The sequence below is a fragment of the Dipodomys merriami genome, unplaced genomic scaffold (genome assembly GCF_024711535.1).
Source record: "Dipodomys merriami isolate MVZ:Mamm:240054 unplaced genomic scaffold, mDipMer1.0.p SCAF_121, whole genome shotgun sequence".
Taxonomy (NCBI): domain Eukaryota; kingdom Metazoa; phylum Chordata; class Mammalia; order Rodentia; family Heteromyidae; genus Dipodomys; species Dipodomys merriami.
Genome location: NW_027202505.1, coordinates 2292329 through 2314313, shown reverse-complemented (window position 1 = coordinate 2314313; position 21985 = coordinate 2292329). Strand labels below are relative to the sequence as shown.

The 21985-nt window shown below is 42.0% G+C and overlaps 1 protein-coding gene across 3 annotated transcripts in view; it reads left to right on the top strand.

Moving 5' to 3' along the window:
* LOC138823660 (cilia- and flagella-associated protein 57) overlaps window positions 1–21985 on the top strand; it is a 60667-nt gene that overhangs the window by 13419 nt on the left and 25263 nt on the right. For all 3 annotated transcript variants that reach the window (XM_070017139.1, XM_070017140.1, XM_070017138.1), the window contains exons 6-15: window positions 910–1062; window positions 5237–5376; window positions 6685–6850; window positions 8103–8216; window positions 9416–9628; window positions 11363–11536; window positions 16004–16165; window positions 19214–19369; window positions 20970–21063; window positions 21708–21898. In XM_070017139.1, the coding sequence (XP_069873240.1) occupies window positions 910–1062; window positions 5237–5376; window positions 6685–6850; window positions 8103–8216; window positions 9416–9628; window positions 11363–11536; window positions 16004–16165; window positions 19214–19369; window positions 20970–21063; window positions 21708–21898 (1563 nt within the window). The remainder of the gene's footprint in view (window positions 1–909; window positions 1063–5236; window positions 5377–6684; window positions 6851–8102; window positions 8217–9415; window positions 9629–11362; window positions 11537–16003; window positions 16166–19213; window positions 19370–20969; window positions 21064–21707; window positions 21899–21985) is intronic.

Genomic DNA, 21985 nt, shown 5'->3' with positions numbered 1-21985 from the left:
GAAATCTTTTTGTTATTGCAGCAAAAGGTAATGAGATCAAGGCAGTGGGTAGTGGGTAAGAGGAAAGGGAGAGTGTCTTTGAGTAGATGTAGGAGGTCAGACACAGAAGCAAAGATGAGACTCAGGCTTTGAAGTTAGATACCTTGGGAAAAGTACCCAAAATAGGAAAATTGGCAGAAATAGCAAGAAAGGTGGGACTGAAGTGGAGAAGGCAGAAGCGGTATGAGTTTACTTTTCTCTGCCCCAAGGCTCATCCCACACAGTGAAAGGGCTGCCACATCTCTCTGCTGACCAGAACAATATACTGGTGTGCTTGCTGCCAGATGACCACAACCACTGGCTCCCAACATGAGGGCAGGAGTGGGATTTAGATTAATGTGGTTTCAGAGGATCTCAAAGGGAAGTTATCGGTTGATAATAATTTCCCCACATGCAACTATCTTATTATTCAGACACTAGTTACTAAAGGTGAGTGTGTGGTGGTGTTCAAAACCTACAGAGCCCTGTACTGGTGGTTCTCTTAGCAATTTAGGAGGAGGCTGAGATCCAGAGGATCACAGCTTGAAGCCAGTCCAGGCAGAAAAGTCTGAGAGACTCCACCTCCAAAATAACCAGAAAAAAAAGCCAAGATGGAAACTTGGCTCAAGTGGTAGAGCACCAGCTGAGCAATCAATCCAAGAAAGTTTAAGATTGAGTTTAATCTCAACATGATAAAAATAACAAAATAGCACAGAAATGGAGGCATTCAGGCCCTCCCTTCTCTATACCTGAGGCTGATCCCAAGTAGAATCCTGGTAGGATTCATATAGGCCTGGATTCTGTAGAACTCTCACAGCTCAATTACATGCTGACCAAGTACATGCTGATAGTATAGAGCCATTACAGATACCTATTTTGTGTCTTGGACAGATTCCTATAGACCCACAGAGCAATGATCCAAGTCAGTCAGACAAACAAGACATTCTGTGCATGTGCTTCAGCCCCTCAGAAGAAACTCTGATAGCCAGCACCGGCAAGAACCAGCTCTACAGCATCACCATGTCCCTGACCGAAATCAGCAAAGTAAGCCTTCTCTTACCTCCCCTGCTTCTACACCAGACCTGCATATCTAGCAGAAGGGCTGCTCACTACATGGGTAGACTTTTCTCCAGATAGATAGAGTATGTGTTCATTCAGCCTCACTTTATAATTGAGCAAAAGAAACTCTAATTTTAACCTGTTCATGTAGGAACATTTGAAGTATAATTGCTGCTGCCTTTGGAAGACACATTGATGCTGTTTAATTTAGCATAGCCTTTTACCAGAAATCACACTTCAAGGAATTTAATCTACTGCTATATTTGCTCATTAGCACAAAAATGTATATATTAAAATTTTTAGTGTTGATTTTTGTGTTGTTTTAAAATAGCACAAGAAGTTGGCTTAAATATACTATAGACATTGCAACAAAAAATGAAGCTAATTATCTACATTGTTTACTTCATCAGCAAGATATTATTATGTTAAATCCACAGGCACCTTATGGTATGGTTATAAAACATCTGATGGAATAACAAGGAAAATAGATCATCTACCATCATTACAGGAAATTTTAACATATTCTTTAAAATGTTTTTACAATTGCTTTATTGAGTTATTTTTAGAACATATTCATCACCTCAGAATAAGCCTACACTATTTATTATTGTATCTCTACCTTCCTCCCTCCCCTCCCCAATCCTAAGCAAGCACTTATCTGCCACATTAAGTATGAAAGGATTATAAACAAGATTTAGGACTGCAGGATAATCCAGTGGGAGAGATGAGCTTTAATGTTAATGTTTGTATACGTGAGTTTATGTCTTCCTGTTTTTGTTTTTTTTATTGTTGTTGGCTTTTTTGCATTTCCCTCTATGTCTGTCTTGTAATTTACCTTTTGTTTTCTATGTGTGTCATGGGTTTGTTGCTCTTGTTTATTTATCTTTCATACTAGGCATATTGGTTTTTCCAGTCCTGAGGCCTGGGCATTGTCACTGACTCATTTTGCTCAAGGCTAGCACTCTACCATTTGAGCCACAGCACCACTTTCAGCTCTTTCTGTGATTAATTGGAGATAAGAGGCAGACTTAATTGCCTGGGCTGGCTTCAAACCACAATCCTCAGATCTCAACCTCCTGAGTAGGTAGGATTATAAGCATGAGCCACTGGCATTCAGCTAAGCAAATTTTTAATGTAGCACTTAATTTCTGATTTTTTCTGATAATTTCTGATTATTCTTCACTATATATTTTAGTTATTTCATGGCACTCTTTATATACATATTGACTTGTCATAATCAGATTTAGACCTCGGCCAACTTGATACTAGTAAAATATAGAATGTTAACTTCTAACTCCTTTACTTTTTCTCCTTTTACGGTATTACTGTTTATTTGTATTATATCTATAAGTGTTACAAACCTGCAACAGTATATAGTTAAAATTACTTGGTATGTAATTTGTATTTTTAAAAGAAGTCAAGGGAAGACTGAGGAATAAATATATATTTATAGCCTTTTAACACTAAACTTATTTACCACTTTTGTTCTTTTCATTTGCTTCTGTGGGTTCAGTTACCATTATCGATATTTCATTAGTCTAATACACCCATTTGTGTGCTTTTATTGGCAGATACATTGCCTTTCTACATGCTATGGGTCCAACAACATATACATACATATATAACTAATTTTAAGCCAGTTAAAATAGAAAAAAAAGAAACATGAAGTTATATTGTCCTTATAATTAGCTAATTACTTTTACTGGTGCTCCTTATTTTTTGTGTGTGGATTTGAATTACTGTCTGAGGTCACTTGCTTCCAACCTGAAGGATTTTCTCTAGTGTTTTCTGTCTGCCAGTGCTATTGTTTGGATCCACAATGTCACCCCAAGGTCCATATGTTAAAAACTTGGTCTCTAGACTATGGCACTGTTGGAAGATTGTAAAACTTTTAGAAGAATGAGCCTACTAGGAGGTCTTCAAGTCACTGATGTGCCCTCCATGTGATGTGTGCACCAACACGTGCTCCCATTGTAATGGGCTGCCTCACACAAACTTAAAAACAATGAGGACAACAGATCATTGTCTATATAACTCTATAAGTTGATTTTCTCAGGGATTTCTTATTGTGATGCAAAGCTGACTGATACAACTAAGAACAAATTTTTTCGGTCTTTGTCAGGAATTTTTAATTTTACCTTCATTTTGATAGTTTTTCTAGCTATATAGTATTTTAAGTTGATCTTTTTTTTCTTTGAATAGTTTCAACATATAATTCCATCCCCTTATAATCCCATAGTCTTTGCTGAGAAGTCTGCTGTTAATCTTACTGGAATTGCCTTCTAACTAATCAGAGTTCTCTTATAAGTGACTAGTGATTTTTCTTTTGATGCTCTCAAGATTTTCTCCTTGAGAAAATAAAGCCTTTCAGCATTGTTATCATGATATCTATTTATGGGTGGCACACAGAATAGACCACTGCTTTTGATGACAAACACTTCTCAGATTTAAAGAACTAGGTAGATACTCAGGAGGCCAAGATTTGGAGGAGCATTGTTTGAGGCCATCCCTGGGAAAAAGTTCACAGGACCCATATCTCAACAAGAAAAAAGCATATTGTGCAGAGAAGAGGGGGAAGAAAAAGTGCTTTTTTTCTCTTCTTTTTTTTTTCCAGTTTTGTTTAAGGCTAGCACTCTGCCACTTGAACCACAGTGCCACTTCTGGATTTTTCTGTTTATGTGGTACTGAGGAATGGAACCCAGAACTTCATACATGCTATGCAAGCACTCTAAGCCATATTCCAGCCCTAAGTGCTTTTTTCTTTCTTTCTTTCTTTCTTTCTTTCTTTCTTTCTTTCTTTCTTTCTTTCTTTCTTTCTTTCTTTCTTTCTTTCCTTCCTTCCTTCCTTCCTTCTTTCTTTCTTCCTTTCTTCCTTTCTTTCTTTCTTTCTTTCTTTCTTTCTTTCTCTTTCTTTTGTCATTTGTGGGGCTAGAAATCTGTGCGTGGGTGCCATCTTTCAGCTCTTCAGCTCAAGGCTAGCATTCTACCACTTGAGCCACAGCACCACTTCTGAAGTGCTTTATTTTTTTGGGGGGGGGTCCAGTCGTGGGGCCTGAACTCTGGGCCTGGGCGCTGTCCTTCAGCTCTTCAGCTTGAGCCACAGTGCCACTTTCAGCTTTTTTCTTTTTGCTTATGTGGTGCTGAGGAATCGAACCCAGGGCCTCAGGCATGCAAGGCAAGCGCTCTACCACTGAGCCACCTTCCCAGCCCTGAAGTGCTTTATTTTTTAAGACAAGAAAAATTTCAATGTATTTAAAAGCTAATAGGAGGACAGGAAATGCAGCTCAAGTAGTAGAGTGCTTGCCTAGCAAGGCCTAGATTCCAATCCTCCAAACCCAAGAAAGATAGTGATGTGATAATAGAGGCAAGGATGTTGAAAATGTTGGGAAAAGAAGAAGCAACAAATGGAGAAGAATGCAGTCATCCATGCCTGCCTCTTTCTCTACAATATGCCGAAAGAGGAGTGGGTACATGTAAGTTTATAAGAGAAGAGAGCCAGAATTTGAAGAAATTCTCATCCCAGCCTTTGTCTTGGCTTATGAATACTTCTAACATGTATAAGCTTCATTACATTTTCCAACCCTCACACCTCATTTAGATGTCCCAGTGATACTGCCTCTGATGACAGACACCTGGAATACCTACATGCCACCACAATAGGATTTCTTTAAATTTAAAATCATCCACTTATTCTTGTTTGCTGCTGGTGGTAAAATAATTAGTCCTTTCTCTTCAGAGACAAATTTGGCATTACTTACTGACATACTTAAAATTATTCATACCATTTTACCAGCATTCCACCTTTAGAAATGCATTCTAAGGAAGTGATCAGAGAGATACATGCCTATATAGAAGGATATCTAGTCTTGTATTATTCATTAATAACAAAAATTGGGAGCCACTAAAATGTTTAAATAGTACAACAATGGTTAAATTCACTTCTAGAATATTCATTGAACAAAATATTTAATTGCCATTAAAATAATGTTTTAAAATAATAGCACCACAGGAAAATCTGCATACCATTTAAGACAATTTGCCATGGCCTAATTTCCATACATACAGGCGAATTAATGCTCCCAGGTACTAATTAGAGTTCAGATACATAGCCAGCCTTTTGCTCACCCTGCTGGGTCTTCATTCTGTATGATTTCTCCAGGGGGAGCCTGCTCACTTCGAGTACCTAATGTACCCATTACACTCAGCATCCATTACAAGTCTGTCTACCTGCATCCGCAAACCCCTCATTGCCACCTGTTCCCTGGATCGATCCGTTCGCATCTGGAACTATGAATCAAAGTAAGGACGCAAAGGCTTTGCTGCTGTAGTATGAAGAATTTCAGTTGGTAAATTTGTTTATGTAAATTGATTTAATTAGAGAGTTATACAATTTAATTACTTTGAAGCTTTCAGTTAAAAAAATTCATTTTGGTTTTTTAAATCAAGTTAGTCACCTGTTTCTCACTCTTGCATGGGCTAGGAAATTACTCTGGTTTGTTAAGTGCTTATTACACACCAGACATTATGCTAGACACTAGGGACATAAAAGTAATACCTTAATATTTCACCTTTTTTTACATAAGTTCCACTGTCCCTCCGCATCTCCTCTTTGCTCATTTTCCCCAGATGTGGTTTTTACTTCATGGATTTTACAAGTTCTTTTACTACTACTCCTCTTTTTCCTTCTCCAAACACCCTAGTGATTATATTCTTCTGGAATAACAAACTATTTCTTTATTCTTACATACAACTGCTAGGGCTGATGGGGGAGGAGAACAATACTCATGAGTGTTGGAATCTCATCAAAGCAGTATCTTCAAAGTCATTATACAACACTTGACCACTTTCTTTCTTTTGTTATTTCTTCCTTTTCTTTTCTTTCTTTCCCTTTTTTCCTTCCTTCCTTCCTTCATCTATTCATTCCTTCCTTTCTTCCTATCTTCTTTTTTTTTTTTTTTTGGTAGGTCATGGAGCCTGAACTCCGGGCCTGGGCACTGTCCCTCAGCTCTTCAGCTCAAGGCTAGCGCTCTACCACTCGAGCCACAGAGCCACTTCCGGCTTTTTTTTTCTGCTTATGTGGTGCTGAGGAATTGAACCCAGGGCCTCATGCATGCAAGGCAAGCACTCTACCACTGACCAACCTTCCCAGCCCCTTCCTATCTTTTTTTCTTCCTTTCCTTCTTTTTTTTCATTGGTAGTGGTGGTGGTTGTGGGGCTTGAACTTGGGCCCTGGGTGCTCTCCCTGAGCTCTTATGCTCAAGGCTAGCCCTCTACCACTTTCAGCCACAGCACCACTTCCAGTTTTCTGGTGGTTAATTGGAGTAAAGAATCTCACAGGCTGGCTTTGAACTACTATCCTTAGATCTCAGCCTCCTGAGCAGCTAGGATTACAGATGTAAGCCACCAATGCCTGGCTTGAACAGTTTCTTTATTAACTGAACATTATCTTCAAGTGCTAAGCAAGAATCTTCAAGTAACCAGAATCTAGAAAAGAGGAACAAATAATTGCAAGAAATGAAGTATTAACAGTATATACCCAATACAGTTGAGGGCTTGAGATAGTTAAGAGATTTTTGACTTATAATTCAATAACTATTTTTTTCATAGTACTCTGGAACTATTTAAGGAATACCAAGAAGAGGCCTATACAATCAGCCTTCACCCTTCTGGGCACTTCATTGTAGTAGGGTTTGCTGACAAACTTCGCCTTATGAATCTACTCATTGATGATATACGATCTTTCAAAGAATACTCTGTGAGAGGATGCAAAGAGGTAAAAACTAATACAGATAAAGGTCCATTCTCTTGGAAACCCAAAGTTGGAATATCAAAAACTAACACAAGCCGGGTGCTGGTGGCTCACACCTGTAATCCTAGCTACTCAGGAGGCTGAGATCTGAGGATCTCGGTTCAAAGCCAGCCCGGGCAGGAAAGACTGTGAGACTCTTATCTCCAATAAACCACCAGAAAACCGGAAGTGGCACTATAGCTCAAGTGGTAGAGCGCTCGCCTTGAGCTGAAGAGCTGAGGGACAGCGCCCAGGCGCAGAGTTCAAGCCCCATGACCGACAAAAAAAACAAAAACAAAAACAAAAACAAAACTAACACAAACTGGGAAGGTGGAGCCAAAGTCTGACTTATAAAATTTCAGTGACTTAAAAAAAAATCAAATACATCTCCTGCTGAACTCATAGAATATTTGGTTTTATCCCTGTTTTCTTATGCCAGCCAAATTTTTCACTGGACCTAAAAATTTGTTAAATCTTACCCGAGAGACAGGTCAACTCTGTCATCATGGTATCTTAACAAATATTGAAGAAGAAAAGGAATCCCTGAGCCAGGTACCAATGGCTCAAGCCTGTAATCCTAGCTACTTGGGAAGCTGAGATCTGAGGATCACAGCTCAAAGCCAACACAGCCCTTTGAGACTCTTACATTAACCAGCAAAATCCAGGTATGGATATTGAGGTATGGATCAAATGGTAGAGTGCCAGCCTTGAGAAAAAAATCCAAGCAAGAGCCCAAGGCCCTGAGTTCAAGACTCAGTAAGAGCACATGCATGTGCATGCATGCACATGCAAACACATACACACAGAGTAAACTCCAAATGACAGTTCCAGCTGAGAAAATAAGAATAGAAATAGGAAGAGCCAGGAAAACTAAGCCTCAACAGAGGCAATAGACAATCATCCAGGTTCTCCCTCCCCACAAAATAACCTGAATGAATAAGACACTGATTTCTGGAGTCACCTTCCCCCTTCGAAACAGGGTGTCTACCATACAAAGTCCAAGCTGTGTAATGATTACAGGGTAGGGCAGGGCAGGATCTGTAGCATCTTAACTGTTACGAGCTACAGAATATCAGCCCTGTCTGAAAATAGCAACCTTATTACACCTTTCCCCCCACTCCTGTCTTCACATGGAATTCCCACCTGAATGAGCTCTTCCAGAATAGCCACTCTTGACTCCAGTCTCCAGTTAGATTGCTCACTTCTTCTTGCTTGCTCCCATTGTGTTTCCCTGTAGTGTGCCTTTAGCAATGGAGGTCACCTGTTTGCTGCAGTCAGTGGAAATGTCATTCACATTTTTACCACCACGAGCCTAGAGAACATCACAAACCTGAAAGGACACACAGGGAAGGTACGTGAGTGACTAGCATCCAGGGAAATAAAGGGCTTAGATGCAGTCACTGTGCTAACCCATGCAATACAAGTGACCAAAGAAGGATTTCCTGTCTTCATAAGGCTCACTGCCAATGGGAAGAGAAACAATAAAACCAATGCATTCATTTTGAAAGGAAATGAGGAGGAGGCCGACACACTTAAGGCTGGGATGCTTGCAAAGGCTTGGTCCTATAAGGCTGAGTAGGAACTAACCAGATCCAGTGGTGAGAGTCATTGTAGATAAGGATTAAAAAACCAACTGCCAAGTACAAGTGGCACACGTCTTTAATCCTAGCTATTAAGGAGGCTGAGATCGGAGGATCATGGTTCAAAGCAAGACTGGGCAGGAAAGTCTGTGAGACTCTTGTCTCCAATTTACCAATGAAATGCTAGAAATAGAGCTATGGTTCAAGTGGTGGAGTGCTAGCCCAGGGACAGTGCCCAGGCCCTGATTCAAGCCTAGGAATGGCACACACACACACACACACACACACACACACACACACACACACACGCATGCATGCATGCACACACAGACACACAAACACAAAAAAAAGCTAAGAGACTTCAGGAAGTGTCAGAGGAACTGAAGAGTCTGTGGGGTTGGGACACAGCTGTTGGGATAAAGCATGGGATAAGATGGGACTGGGAGGCTTATGGGAGTCCAAGTGCATGGAATCTTGTTCCATGCCTTTAACTCCCTTGTTCCTCAAAGGCAGCAAGAATGTCTAGGAAAAGGTATGACCATATTTAAAAGATTACCTTGGTTGCAGACTGAAGAATACAGTGAAGGGGTCAAAGATGGAGATGCTAAGGAAATACTTGTATATATCCACATGATAAATGAGAGTATTTTGGATCCTGGTCATGGTAACATAGCAATAATTGGTCACAACCTTTAAACCCATACTCAGTCTCATATTTATAAAGTAAAAAAGGTGAGAGTGATTGGATTTCAGTATTTACAAGCATCTCAGAAAACAGAATGTTAACAATTCCAAGGAGCCATGTTTTGTGCTTTCAGATAAGTCTCTATCAGGAAGGAACATTCAGCCCTAGTCTAATAGAGCCCCTGAGAGTGTGTTGGAGTTCACTTTGGAGCATGTGCATGGTGTGTGTGTGTGTGTGTGTGTGCACATGTGCACTCTTATCTGGCTATGTCTTTATTCCCTATAGATTCGGTCTGTTGTGTGGAATACAGATGACAGCAAGCTGATTTCTGCTGGCACAGATGGTGCTGTGTATGAATGGAATCTTTCTACAGGAAAGAGAGAAACAGAATGTGTGCTCAAGTCCTGCAGCTACAACTCTGTGACCATCTCCCCTGATGGCAAAATTATCTTTGCTGTTGGATCAGACCAGACCCTCAAGGAGATTGCAGATTCTTCGGTGAGTCTCCACCTGTCCCACCTCTGGAGTCTACAGAAGACAGCATACACAAGAAAGTATAATGTGGGGGTTACAGATGTGTCTCAATTGGTAGAGTGCTAGCCAATGAGCAAAAGCAGTAAGTACTGAGCTCAAGTCCCAGTCTTAGACTTAAAAAAAAAAAAGGAAAGGAGAGAATGTATATTAAAAAAAGGAAGGCTCCTTCCTCCTGGGAGAGCATCTGGCTATTCTTCCTATTGGATCCACTCAATTCTGATCACTTCCTGAACTTCCTGCCTGTTGCTTTTCTGGCTGGATCAAATTGTAGGGTCCTTTTCCCTTTCCATTATGCTTGTTGTCTGGAGCTTCCCTTCTGCCCTCCAGGCATGGAGATCAGCTGCACCTCTACGCTGCACCCTTGCCTTTGGTCTGCACTTAGCAGAAGTAAAAACACAGCTAGAGTTATCTGTTGTCACCTAGACATGACAGCAGGTCCTTTTGAAAACTGTAACATCTAAAATTTGAGAAATCCTACATTCTCATTTCATGTAGTGAAGGGCAGAGAGAAGAGCTCAGCAAAGACAATTCAGACAAATGTGACTTCTGTCGCTCTCTAAGAGCCCAGCCACAGCTCCTCCCCGGTCTCCTCAGCCCTTGTCATGGCTACCACAGCCACCGACCAGCCTGAGGCGTGGTTAGAACCCACTTAGAACATGGTGATTCTCCTTTACACACAGAGGAAGCCTGGTCCTGATTCTGTGGTAGCTTTTACAGAGCTGGACCAGAATAATGCTACCTTAGGGCAGGGCTATGTTTCAGTCCCCTTGACATGGCTTCTAGCTGACATATTGCATGGCCCACAACAAAATTCCCTCCAGTAAGCATGCAGGCCGGGGGGGGGGGGGGGCGGGGAGGGGGGAATGAGTACATTCAGGAGAGAAGGAATGAATGAGTTTCCTGAGTATTCGGCTGTTTATATAATGGGCAGAAATCAATGTTTCCTGACTACAGTTAAGATCTGAATCCCATTCTCACATTGAGAAGTGTGACAACATAGCTGGAGTCAGACTTCCCCTCAGGTGTATGGGGTGAGGCAAGCTACTTTCCATCTCTGTGACTCATGTGTTGCATCATCTTTAAAACACACAGAATTTGGCTCCCTGGTAGGGAGGTTATGAGGACTGGTGAGTACCACATGGAAATGATTTGAGAGCCATGACTGGCACATAGTAAGCACTAAATAGTCTTCTAGTCACTAGCATTTTCTTGACTCCTTGCCAGTCAAGCATCAAGAAGTATTTAGCCTTTTATGTGTTAGGCACTACATCAAACACTATAAGAATAGAAGAAAAATCTTAAAAAAACAAACAAACAAATTTGAACCAAGTGCTTGTGACTCATGCTGTAACCATAGCTATTCAGGAGGCTGAGATCTAAGGGATTTAAGGATCACAGTTTCAAGTCAGCTGAGGCAGAAAAGTCAGATTCTTTATCTCTAACTAACCACCAAAAATCTGGAAGTAGAGCCTGGACCTAAGGCTCAAGTGGTAGAGCTCCAACCTTGAATGAAAAGCCAAGCAAGACTGAGACCCTAAGTTCAAACCCCAGTACCAGCATATACACGAGGCGCACACACATGCACACATGCACACACTGACCCCTAAGGATGCTAGTGGAGGAGAGGGAGCAAATGATGCCAAGAATCTAGAGGCATAGCGTGGACTCTTACTCTAAACAGAGCTCTATGTGTTCCAGGTCCTTCGAGAAATGTCAGCATTTGACGTCATCTACACAGCTATTATCATCTCACATTCCGGGCGCATGATGTTTGTGGGTACCTCAGTGGGAACCATCCGTGCCATGAAGTATCCTCTGCCTGTGCAGAAAGAATTCAATGAGTATCAGGCACATGCTGGCCCTATCACCAAGGTAAGAGGGGCCCTCCCCTCAGTGGCCAGGCCCTGCCTGACATACCTTCTCACCCCTCCACCTCAATCTCCTCCCCAGTGTCTGCTGCCCTTATTCATTCGTCTACTAACCAATTCTTACACATCTGTTGGCCATTAGGATTCTTTATCTCAACTACTTTTAGTTTTGACTCTAGGAAATAAAGATACAAATAAGGGGTTATGGTCAAGGTTGTGCCAACAAGGTCATGCATGATAATGAGTCGTTTGATGGGTACTGTAGGAGTCCCACCTAGGTAACCAACATGCCACATTTGGCCAAGAGATTATCCCCTCCCTTTCTAGATCCCCAAAGGATCTAGAAAGCCACTCCTGGAGAAAGTGAGCACACACTTGTGAATTAATCCTTGTATTTCCTCCTCTCATGAAGAAGTGTCTATATTCAATAGCGAAAATGTGAAAAACAACTCAGGTGACATTAGACAGGTGAGTGGATAAGCAAGATATGGTAGATTCATGTAATAGAATAGTATTCAGTCTTAGGAAGGGATTCTGAAATATACTACAACATGAACCCTGAGGACATTGTATTAAATGAAAGAAGCAAATCATAAAAAGGCAAATAACATGAGTGATTCCACTTTTATTAGAGCTTAGGAGTCCTCAAAATCATAGTGACAAAGTAGGATGCTGGTTGCCATGGGCTAGAGGAAGGAGGAATGATGGGAATGATTGTGTAATAGATATAGACTTTTGGCTTTACAAGACAAAAAACCATAGAGATGGATGATGGTAATGGCTACATATGCCAGATGTAGTTTGTAGCACTGAACTGTATACCTAAAGTGCTTAAAATGGTCCATTTTACATTATGTGTATTTTGCTACAACAAAAAGTGAATAGAAAGGATTCTCTAGCATGAGAAATGATTGACAAGAAATCATAGCCAAGCCATATACTTAGAGACTGAGGTGCCTGAGATCTGAGGATCATGGTTCAAAGCCAGCCTAGGCATGAAAGTCCATGAGACTCTTATCTCCAATTAACCAGCAAAAAACTGGAAGTGGTGGAGCACCAGCCTTGAGTGAAAAAGCTAAGGGTCAGTGTCCAGGCCCTAAGTTCAGTACTAGCACAAAACAAATTATATCCAATAATAAAGATTACTCACAGTAAATAAAAATGTACCATCTACGTTCAAAGAACCTCTGAAACACAGGTGTTGGGAAAATATGTGTCTCCTCTCCTCTTCCCTCAGTCTTATTTCAGACTGAGTTATACAAACACCCAAGGTTTCAAATTCAGTTCAAACTCTTTCATTAGCTTGCCCATAGGCATTCTCCTTATGGAGATAAGATTTTTCATTATAAAATGAAATATTTCTGTGTGCAGCCTGGGCCTTGGGTCTAAAGGAAATTGCTACACTATATTTCCCATGTTCCTTTCAGATCTACTAAGTCTCACGAATAAGATCGTACTTATCATAGAAGCAACACATGCTTGTTTCCAAACTAAAAATCATCTTAGTAGCATCATCATTAATATTTTGATGCATTTCCTCTTTCCCTTTCATATATACTATGTATGTGTTTGAAATAAAATTAATACCATACTACATGCCTACATTTTTGTGACCTGTTCTTTTTTTTAATTAACTCTATTGTGAGAGTTTTTCCACATAATTAGATATTCCTCAGAGGCATGAAGGCCCTGTCATATGATGACCATACCTCATTAAGCCTTCTCTTCCAACCAGAATGAATATGCAAATGTTTTTATGCATCTTTGATTATTTCCTGAGATTAAGTTCCTAGACAGAGACAGAAGTCCTGAATGAAAGAGCACTGTTACTACCATTTTTATTTTATTTATTTCTGGTCAGTTGTGGGGCTGGAACTCTGGGCCTGGGCCCTGTCCCTCAGGTCTTCAGCTCAAGGTTAGTGCCCTACCACTTGAGCCACAGTGCCACTTCTGGTTTCCTGGTGGTGTATTAGAGATAAGAAGGTCATGGACTTTCCTGCCCGGGCTGGCTTTGAACTGCGATTCTCAGATCTTAGCCTCCTGAGTAGCTAGGATTATATGCATGAGCCACCAGTGCCTGGCTGTACTACCATTTTTAACAAGTATGATTCATATTACTGATTGCAGAGAGACATTTTCTATAGTTCTTCCTTAACTTGTCATTTTGATATAATTAAGAGTCACAGGGAATTTTAAAGATAGTACAAGCTTCTTGTGTACTCTTCACCCAAGAATTCCATCAGACTCAAGAATTATATAGGAGTCAAGAGAATTACATCAGATTCAAGTACAATATCAACAAGAAAACTGACACTGGTACACTGCTTGTGTGTAAGCCTATGACATTTTATCACATGTATAGTTCATTGACCTCTACCACCATCGAGAGACAGAAATATTACCACCAGCATACCCATCATGCTACCCTACTGTGTCATGCCCACTTCCCCCCACCATCCCTAACCCTGACAACCATTCCCTCAATCTCCATTTCTTTAGTGTTGCCAGTTAAAAGCCACACGGTATTCTCACTGGGAATAATTCTCTTTCACCTCTACTCAAGTTGCTTTGTTTATTAAGTTTATTCTTGTCATGGATGAGTAATATTTCACAGTAGTCTGCTAAACAAGTCCCCTAATCCTTGTATTTTTTCCTAGTTTTACTACTACAAATAAAGCTGCTATAAACAATCATGTATAGGTTTTCATTTGGATGAAAATTGGCAATTCTCTGGGGCAAATGCCCAGGAGTGTAATTGCTCAATCATATATGTAAGTGGATGCTCAATTTTCTAAGAAACTAGCAGATTAAACTTCTATTAAACTTCTCCACCAGCACCATAGAAGAGACCCAGTTTCTCTGCATAATCACCAGCACCTGGTATTATCACTGTTTTGTATTTTAGCTGATCTAATAGCTGTGCAGTGGTTTCTCACCCTGGTCTTTAATTTCCTTAGTGACTAAGATTGTTGGATGTCTTTCTTTTGCATACACACTGGCCATCTCTATGTCTTCATCAGTGACATGTCTTCATATCTTTTGCCTACTCTGGACTGTTAGTGGTTCATTCATTATTGAGTTTGGAGAGTTGAAATCCTGTGGGGCCTTCTGTCTCATTCTTTCAAGAGACCAAATAACCCCTCCCTGTGGCCCTCAGTCTTATGGGGCTTGCATACACACACCAGAAAATTAGGAGTTTAAAGAAGTGAACTGTCTTTAAGGCTATGAAGTCAAGAAAGCACACTAGGAGTCAGGAGGTCAAAAGCCAGCTCTACCTTTCAAAACTATGGATTTGATTAACAGAGATACCAAAAAGCCAGAGCTAAGAAATACAAGATTACTAAAATCAAACCCACCAAGACAGAGGAATGATCTTCCCTGCTCCAAAACATGGCAAAAGACAAATCCATAGGTAAAATAGTCACTAAACAATCTATCCTTACTTCTATTTGCACAGTAAAGATTGCACCCCAAGGCAGAGACTTAAGATAGTAATGAGAAACATACCGGCAAAAAGAGCCATAATGAAGAATGAAGTCTTAGCTATAACTCTATATATGATGCCATCAGGAAAACAAGAGCCAGGCATGATGGTACATGCCTGTAATTCCAGCTACTTGTGAGGTAGAGATAGGAAGATCAAGGTCAGCCTTGGCAGAAGTGAGCAAGACGCTATTCAGCCAAGCATGATAAAGCACATCTGTGAATCACAGATACTCAGGATATAGAAGTAGGAAGACTGCAGTCCAACACTGGCCCTCTGGGGGCCAGTGAGAAACAAAATAAAATTATAAAATGACTGGAGGTATGGCTCAAGTGGTACAGTCCCACTTGAGGCCCTGAAGGAAGCCTTCAGTCCCCAGTACTGCCAGAAAAGAAAGAAAAAAAGAAAAACAAGAAGAAGAAGAAGGAGGAGGAGGAGGAGGGGGGGGAGGAGGAGGAGGAGAGAGGAGGAGGAGGAGGAGGAGGAGGAGGAGGAAGAGGAGGAGGAGGAGGAGGAGGAGGAAGGAGGAGGAGGAGGAGGAGGAGGAGGAGGAGGAAGAAGAAGAAGAAGGAGGAGGAGGAGGAGGAGGAGGAGGAGGAGGAGGAGGAGGAGGAAGAGGAAGAGGAAGAGGAGGAAGAGGAGGAAGAAGAAGAGGAGGAGGAGGAGGAGGAGGAGGAGGAGGAGGAGGAGGAGGAGGAGGAGGAGGAGGAAAAGAAGAAGCAGCAGCAGCAGTAGCCAAGTTCCTGACTAACCCCTGCTTTGAGCCATCCTGGCATTTTTTTTTCTCCCCACACACTGGCTCCCTTAAATTCATGTGTAAGAATGAAGAGACTCATGGCTATACCAAGATGCTTCTGTCAGATTCTCTGCTAGACAGGCAAGAGCCCACACAAGCAGTAACATGTACATTTGCCTCACAGCCAGCTCAGCCCCAGTCATCCATGGCCCCAGAAAGCTTCCTTGCTGTGCCCTTTTTTTTTTTAACAGATGTCGCTGACCTTTGATGATCAATTCCTGCTGACAGTTGCAGAGGACGGCTGCCTGTTCACTTGGAAGGTCTATGATAAGGACGGCCGGGGAATCAAGCGAGAGAGGGAGGTGGGCTTTGCTGAAGAGGTGCTCGTGACTAAAACAGACATGGAGGAGAAGGTAAGAACCAACTCTAGGGAAGAGGGACGTGGAAGTTCCTTTCCAGACTTCATTCAGCTTCCCTAAAGGAGGAGCATCTCGGGTCCTCTGCAAGCCTGGCTGTTGCCTGCCCTGCTGCCTGACTGCCCTGCCGCCACCATGACTGCCCGCACGCTGCATGCACACCGCCAAGCTGTCCTCTTTCTATCTCATGAGCCTCTCAACTAGACCCTTGAAAATGGCCTACACTTTTAAAACTCTCCATCTTCTGGTATATTTATTAATATCTTAAGAGTGAGGCCTAGCCTAGCCACCTCGGGCTCAGCCTCACAGTGAGAAAGATGTGGTCCCAGGCAAGAATGAAACAGACATCACCGGGTGTCCGTGGCTCACATCTGCAGTCCCAGTTACTCAGGAGCCTGAGACCTAAGGATCATGGTTCAAAGCCCATCCAGGCAGAAATGTCTATGAGACTCTTTTTTTTTTTTTTTTTTTATCCGGTTGTGGTGCCTGAACTCTGGGCCTGGGCGCTGTCCCTCAGCTCTTCAGCTCAAGGCTAGCACTCTACCACTTGAGCCACAGCGCCACTTCCAGCTTTTTTTTTCTGCTTATGTGGTGCTGAGGAATCGAACCCAGGGCCTCATGCATGCAAGGCAAGCACTCTACCACTGAGCCACCTTCCCAGCCCGTCTATGAGACTCTTATCTCCAGTTAACAAGTAAAAAGTCAGACTGGAGGGGTGCCACAAGTGGTAGAGTGACAGCTGAGCAAGGGAGGGTATGAAGCCCTCAGTTCAAACCTGAGTACCACCCAGAAAGACAGAGAGAGAGAGAGAGAGAGAGAGAGAGAGAGAGAGAGAGAGAGAGAGAGAGAGAGAGAGAGAGAGAGAGAGAAACCTGCACTGCATTTTCTGTGAGCAAATAGAAGGGAGGTTGTATAATCCTACCTCCTCAGGAGGCTGAGATCTGAGGATCATGGTTCAGAGCCAGCCAGGGCAAGAAAAATCTGTGAGACTCTTATCTCTAATTAATAACAAAAAAAAGCAGGAAATGGAACTGTGGCTCAAGCCTTGAGCTCTGTGCTAGAGCAGGAGCCATGTATACAGTTCTCCTTGTGTGACACATAGTTTCTAGCACTTACTACTCACATAGAAGACAATCAGTATTTACAAAATTGAACCGACCAACCAAGTACCCCAGTTGTGTCTGTGAAACATAATAATTGCTAGTACATGAAACCCTCCCTAAAAAAAAACAAAAGGGAGGGGGGTAACACTGTCTAGGGGGAGGTATGCGCTTTGCTGGGCTTGTGTAGCTGTAACCCCCTCTGTTTTGTTTTTTTTTTAGCATTTTCAAATATAAATAAATAAATAAATGTAAAATAATGGGCTGGGGTTGTGGCTTAAATGTTAGAGCACCTGCCTAGTGAGCATGAGACTCTGGGTTGAAACTCAAGTACAGACGAAACAAATTTAAAAGAAGTATTTAGAAAACATTCCTGAAAGTTATACCTATGACTTTGAATAACAAAACCATTGACTCCTAATACCCAGCATTTGCCATGAAGCAAGCACCATGCACCTTAAATCATAAGTAATTCTGATTGAAATTTCCCAACACTTCTATAAAGAAGTTACTGTTCTCCAAACTCCTCCCCCTTCCAGAGCAGGTTTCAAGTCATGGTGCTGGTAAGTAGTAGGTCCAGAATTCAAATTCAGATTTAGTCCAGAGCCCATTCTTTTAGATAGTGTACCAAGGGAACCTCTTTCCCGTTGATGTAGTAAATGTTCCAAAAAGTGTTTTGTAGAGACTTGAGCATACACTTTTGGACAGAACTCCTTACAGGAGAAGCTACATGTCTGACTCATGGAGAATCCCAGCGCTCTTCACTCACTGCCACTTAGCAAGAACCTAAGTGTGTTTATTGAAGATCATTAGATAGCTATTAGGTATACACAGTTGAAAAGACAGATGCGGATGGCTCACAGTTGAGTGGGGAGAGAGATGGTGAAATTGTCAGGACAGTAATGCAAAGCAGTCACAAAGCAGGATGATAGGCCACTGGTGTTTCCTGAAGATCCCTTCTAGAGATCTCTAGAGTTTTCTACATAAAAGTCAAAGGGAAGGGGAAGAGAGACACAGACAGAAAGACAGACAGACAGACAGCTTCCTGTGTCCCTGTGGCAGGCAAATTTGGCTGGCTTCTTCTCTTTTCTTCCTGGAGGGTAGGACAAAAGGGCAAATAGGAGATGCAAGACTGAACTGAAGGCCTGACGACAGTGACCAATTAGGCATGAAAGCTCTGCTACCAGGCTGGAGGTCTACATGCTGCTTACTTCCTGACCCTCCCTCCTCTCTCAGAATCCACAAGACCGCATGCTAATCATTCACTGTAAATCCTCTAATTCTTCCTTCCAGATCCTTGCCTATCTCCTTCCCTGGCTTCCTCTCTACCAGGACCCTAAAAGTCATACCTTTCCAGCCCTGGTGGCTCACCTGTAATCCTAGCTACTCAGGAGGCTGAGATCTGAAGATCACAGCTCAAAGCCAGACCAGGCAGAAAAAATCTGTCAGAATCTTATCTCCAATTAACCAGTGAAAAGCCAGAAGTAGAGATATGGCTCAAGTGGTAGAGCACTATTGATTTAAAAAAAAAAAAAACAATTGAGCATTCAAGAGCCTGAGTTCAAGCCATGCCCAACTCTCAGGTGAATGGCAGGGGTAGCATCTTCAGCCATCATCCTCTCACCTCCCTCCCACCCCACACCCAGTCTGGCCCCACTTTTGCTAAACTTGCATTCTTCAGCCATTATACTCTTTTCTGCCCCCCCTCCACCCTTACCTCAGCCCATCTCTCACCTGGACTATGCAGTCATTCCCAAACTCATCATCACAACAGTCCACGTCCAATGCAGCCTGCGCTGTGCAATGCCATCAGAAAAGCCCTGGGACAAAAAAGAAAAAATCAGCTTAATCATGAGACCTTGTAGACCCCAGATGAATGTCACAGGTTTAAATATTCTCATTCATCTGCTGTGCACACTCCTGATTCTGTTTCCTTCTTCCACAGGCTCAGGTTATGTTGGAGCTAAAGACCCGTGTAGAAGAATTAAAAATGGAGAATGAGTATCAACTTAGACTAAAGGACATGAATTATTCTGAGAAAATTAAGGAGCTCACAGACAAGTTCTTTCAGGAAATGGAGTCCTTAAAAACGAAAAACCAGGTCAGTCTAAGAACCCTGAATGAACAACCACAAGTCATAAACAGATTACCCTTTTGTTGAAGATGAGGGTGGCTCTGGTCAATTGAGATGTGTAGAATAATGTTCAGTCACAAATCAATCAGAAATGTATACAGAAAGGTGCTACATAGAAAAGAGCAGAGGATAAAATTTTCCCTCTTGAGTGGTATTAATTAGGTATAACAAGTAAACACAGAAAGTAGATAACAATGCATTTATCTCTGGAAAGCTGGGTTTATGGATCATTTATATTTTCTTTATATTTTTCTATCAAAATTTCCAAATCCCCTACAAACATTTGTGATCAGGGAAAACTTATTTTAAAACAGAGTAACTTGGTGACACAATGCCCTGGGTTTGATCCCAGTATCATGAGAAAGGGAGGGAAAATAAAAACACAAGACTTTAGAATATTGATTTCAAGGCCAGATGCTAGTGGCTCATGCCTGTAATTCTAACTATTCAGGAAGCTGAGAGCTGAGAATCATGATTTGAAGCAGTCCAGTCAGGAAAGTCCGTGAGACTCTTATCTCTAATTAACCAACAGAAAACTGGAAGTGGTACTGTGGCTCAAAGTAGTAGAGCACTAGCCTTGAGTTGAAAAGCTCAGTGACAGCATCTAGGCCCTGAGTTCAAGCCCCATGACTAAAAGAAAAAGAAAGTTTAGGTCAAATTGTTGTAACCTATTTATAGTTAGATTTGGTATAGGAGTCTCCAAGCCTCTTTTTTTCTCCACTAATCCACCCGTCCTCTCATCCAAATACCCCAGTTTTTTCTCTTTCTTTTGTTTTTGGTTGGTCATAGGGCTTGAACTCAGCTTGGGTGTTATCCCTGCTCAAGGCTAGTACTCTATCACTTTGAACCACTTCCAGTTTTCTGGTGATAATTGGAGATAAGAATTTCACAGACTTTCCTGCATGGGTTGGCTTTGAACCACAATCCTCAGATCTCAGCCTCCTGACTAAGTAGGATTACAATTTGAGCCACCAGCTGCATGTCGAGTTTTGTTTTTTTTTCAAGAGATGTTTCTTCTGTTTTGTTACCTCTATGGATCAGAGACTTTGGCTGCAAAATCCCTGACTCACAATGTTACTAAGTCATTCATTTAGTCAGCAAGCATTGATCTGAGGTCATTCATATGCACAAAATTAGGTACTGGGCCAGAACTCCTGGCCAGCAGATGTCCTGGTCACTCAGAAAAAGCTCTTCTTAGAAGTTTACACTTTGACATACCTAAAGAGTTAGAAGCAAAGTGCAAGTCACATCATACCTACAAGGACACAAATGAATTCTTACATCTTCACCCCCAAATCTATTTGCTATACCAAAACTACTCATTACGGACAAACCCGTTTAATAGCAAGGGTACAAACAGGAAGTGTAAGAACATTTGGGGTGAAATATAATATGTGTAGAAGTGATCATATTGTTGCTCCATAGAACAATATGTAGTGCAAAATAGAAACCTGAAAAAAAAAATCTTTGAGTGAAATTTACGAAGTGTGACTTGTGAAGTTGGTTCTCATCCCATGGGTGCCTTGAGCAGATGCGTAGATGAAAAAAAAATGTGACTGTGTTTTAGGTTTTAAAAACAGAAAAAGAAAGACAGGAAATAGCTCATCATGAGTATATCGACGAACTCCTAGACAAACAAAGCCGGGAACTGCAAGACCTGGGTGAGTCCATGGAAAGCCACATGGCTAAGGAAGACCTGTGAGACCTGGAAGGGGACAGGCTAGGAGTGCAAGCCCCCCAGACAACAGAAGTCCCAGGGAACATGACCCTATAAACAGTCCACATTGACCCCTGCCGATCACTGTGGTTTTTTTCATTCCTGCCTATTTACTCATTCCCAAAGTACATATTAAACACCTACGGCATGCCTGTAGGAGGTAATGGAAAGCTCAGGTTTAGAGCTCAGATGGGGAACCACCTTGGTCCTAGACTCAGCACTTACTTGCTAGGTGCTTTAAGAAGTCACCTAACCTTACCAAAGTTCATTTTGTTCTTCCTTAACATGGAGGTACTAATTCCTATTTTGCATTCTCAGGACATTTTTCTTGGCCATGACCCTTCAAATGCTACCTCTCCCACACCTTCCTAAAAGCCTTTCTGCCCAGAGTGGCATGGACTTAGTTTGGCCACCTGGAGAGCTGCGGAGTAGGAGCAGGCATAGAGATGAGGCAAGGGCTGAGATCTGGCAGGGGCAGAGATCAGGCGGGCCTTGAACTTGGCTCTGGAGGTGACAGCTCCAGCCTTGTGCCCCTCGGGCTGATGCTGCTCAACCACGGTAACAACCTGCCCTCTTTCTTCCCTTCAGAATGTTGCAACAACCAGAAGTTGCTTCTAGAATATGAGAAGTACCAGGAACTGCAGCTCAAGTCCCAGAGGATGCAGGAGGAATATGAAAAACAACTCCGAGACAATGATGAGACCAAGAGCCAAGCCCTGGAGGAGCTGACCGAGTTTTATGAGGCCAAGCTGCAGGAGAAAACCAGTCTTCTGGAAGAGGTACTTTTGGGAGCCAAGCTCTGTGTCTTCCTTTCCATAGGGAAGAAGGGGGAGGGCAGAATTAAAGAGTCATTCAATGCTTTATCA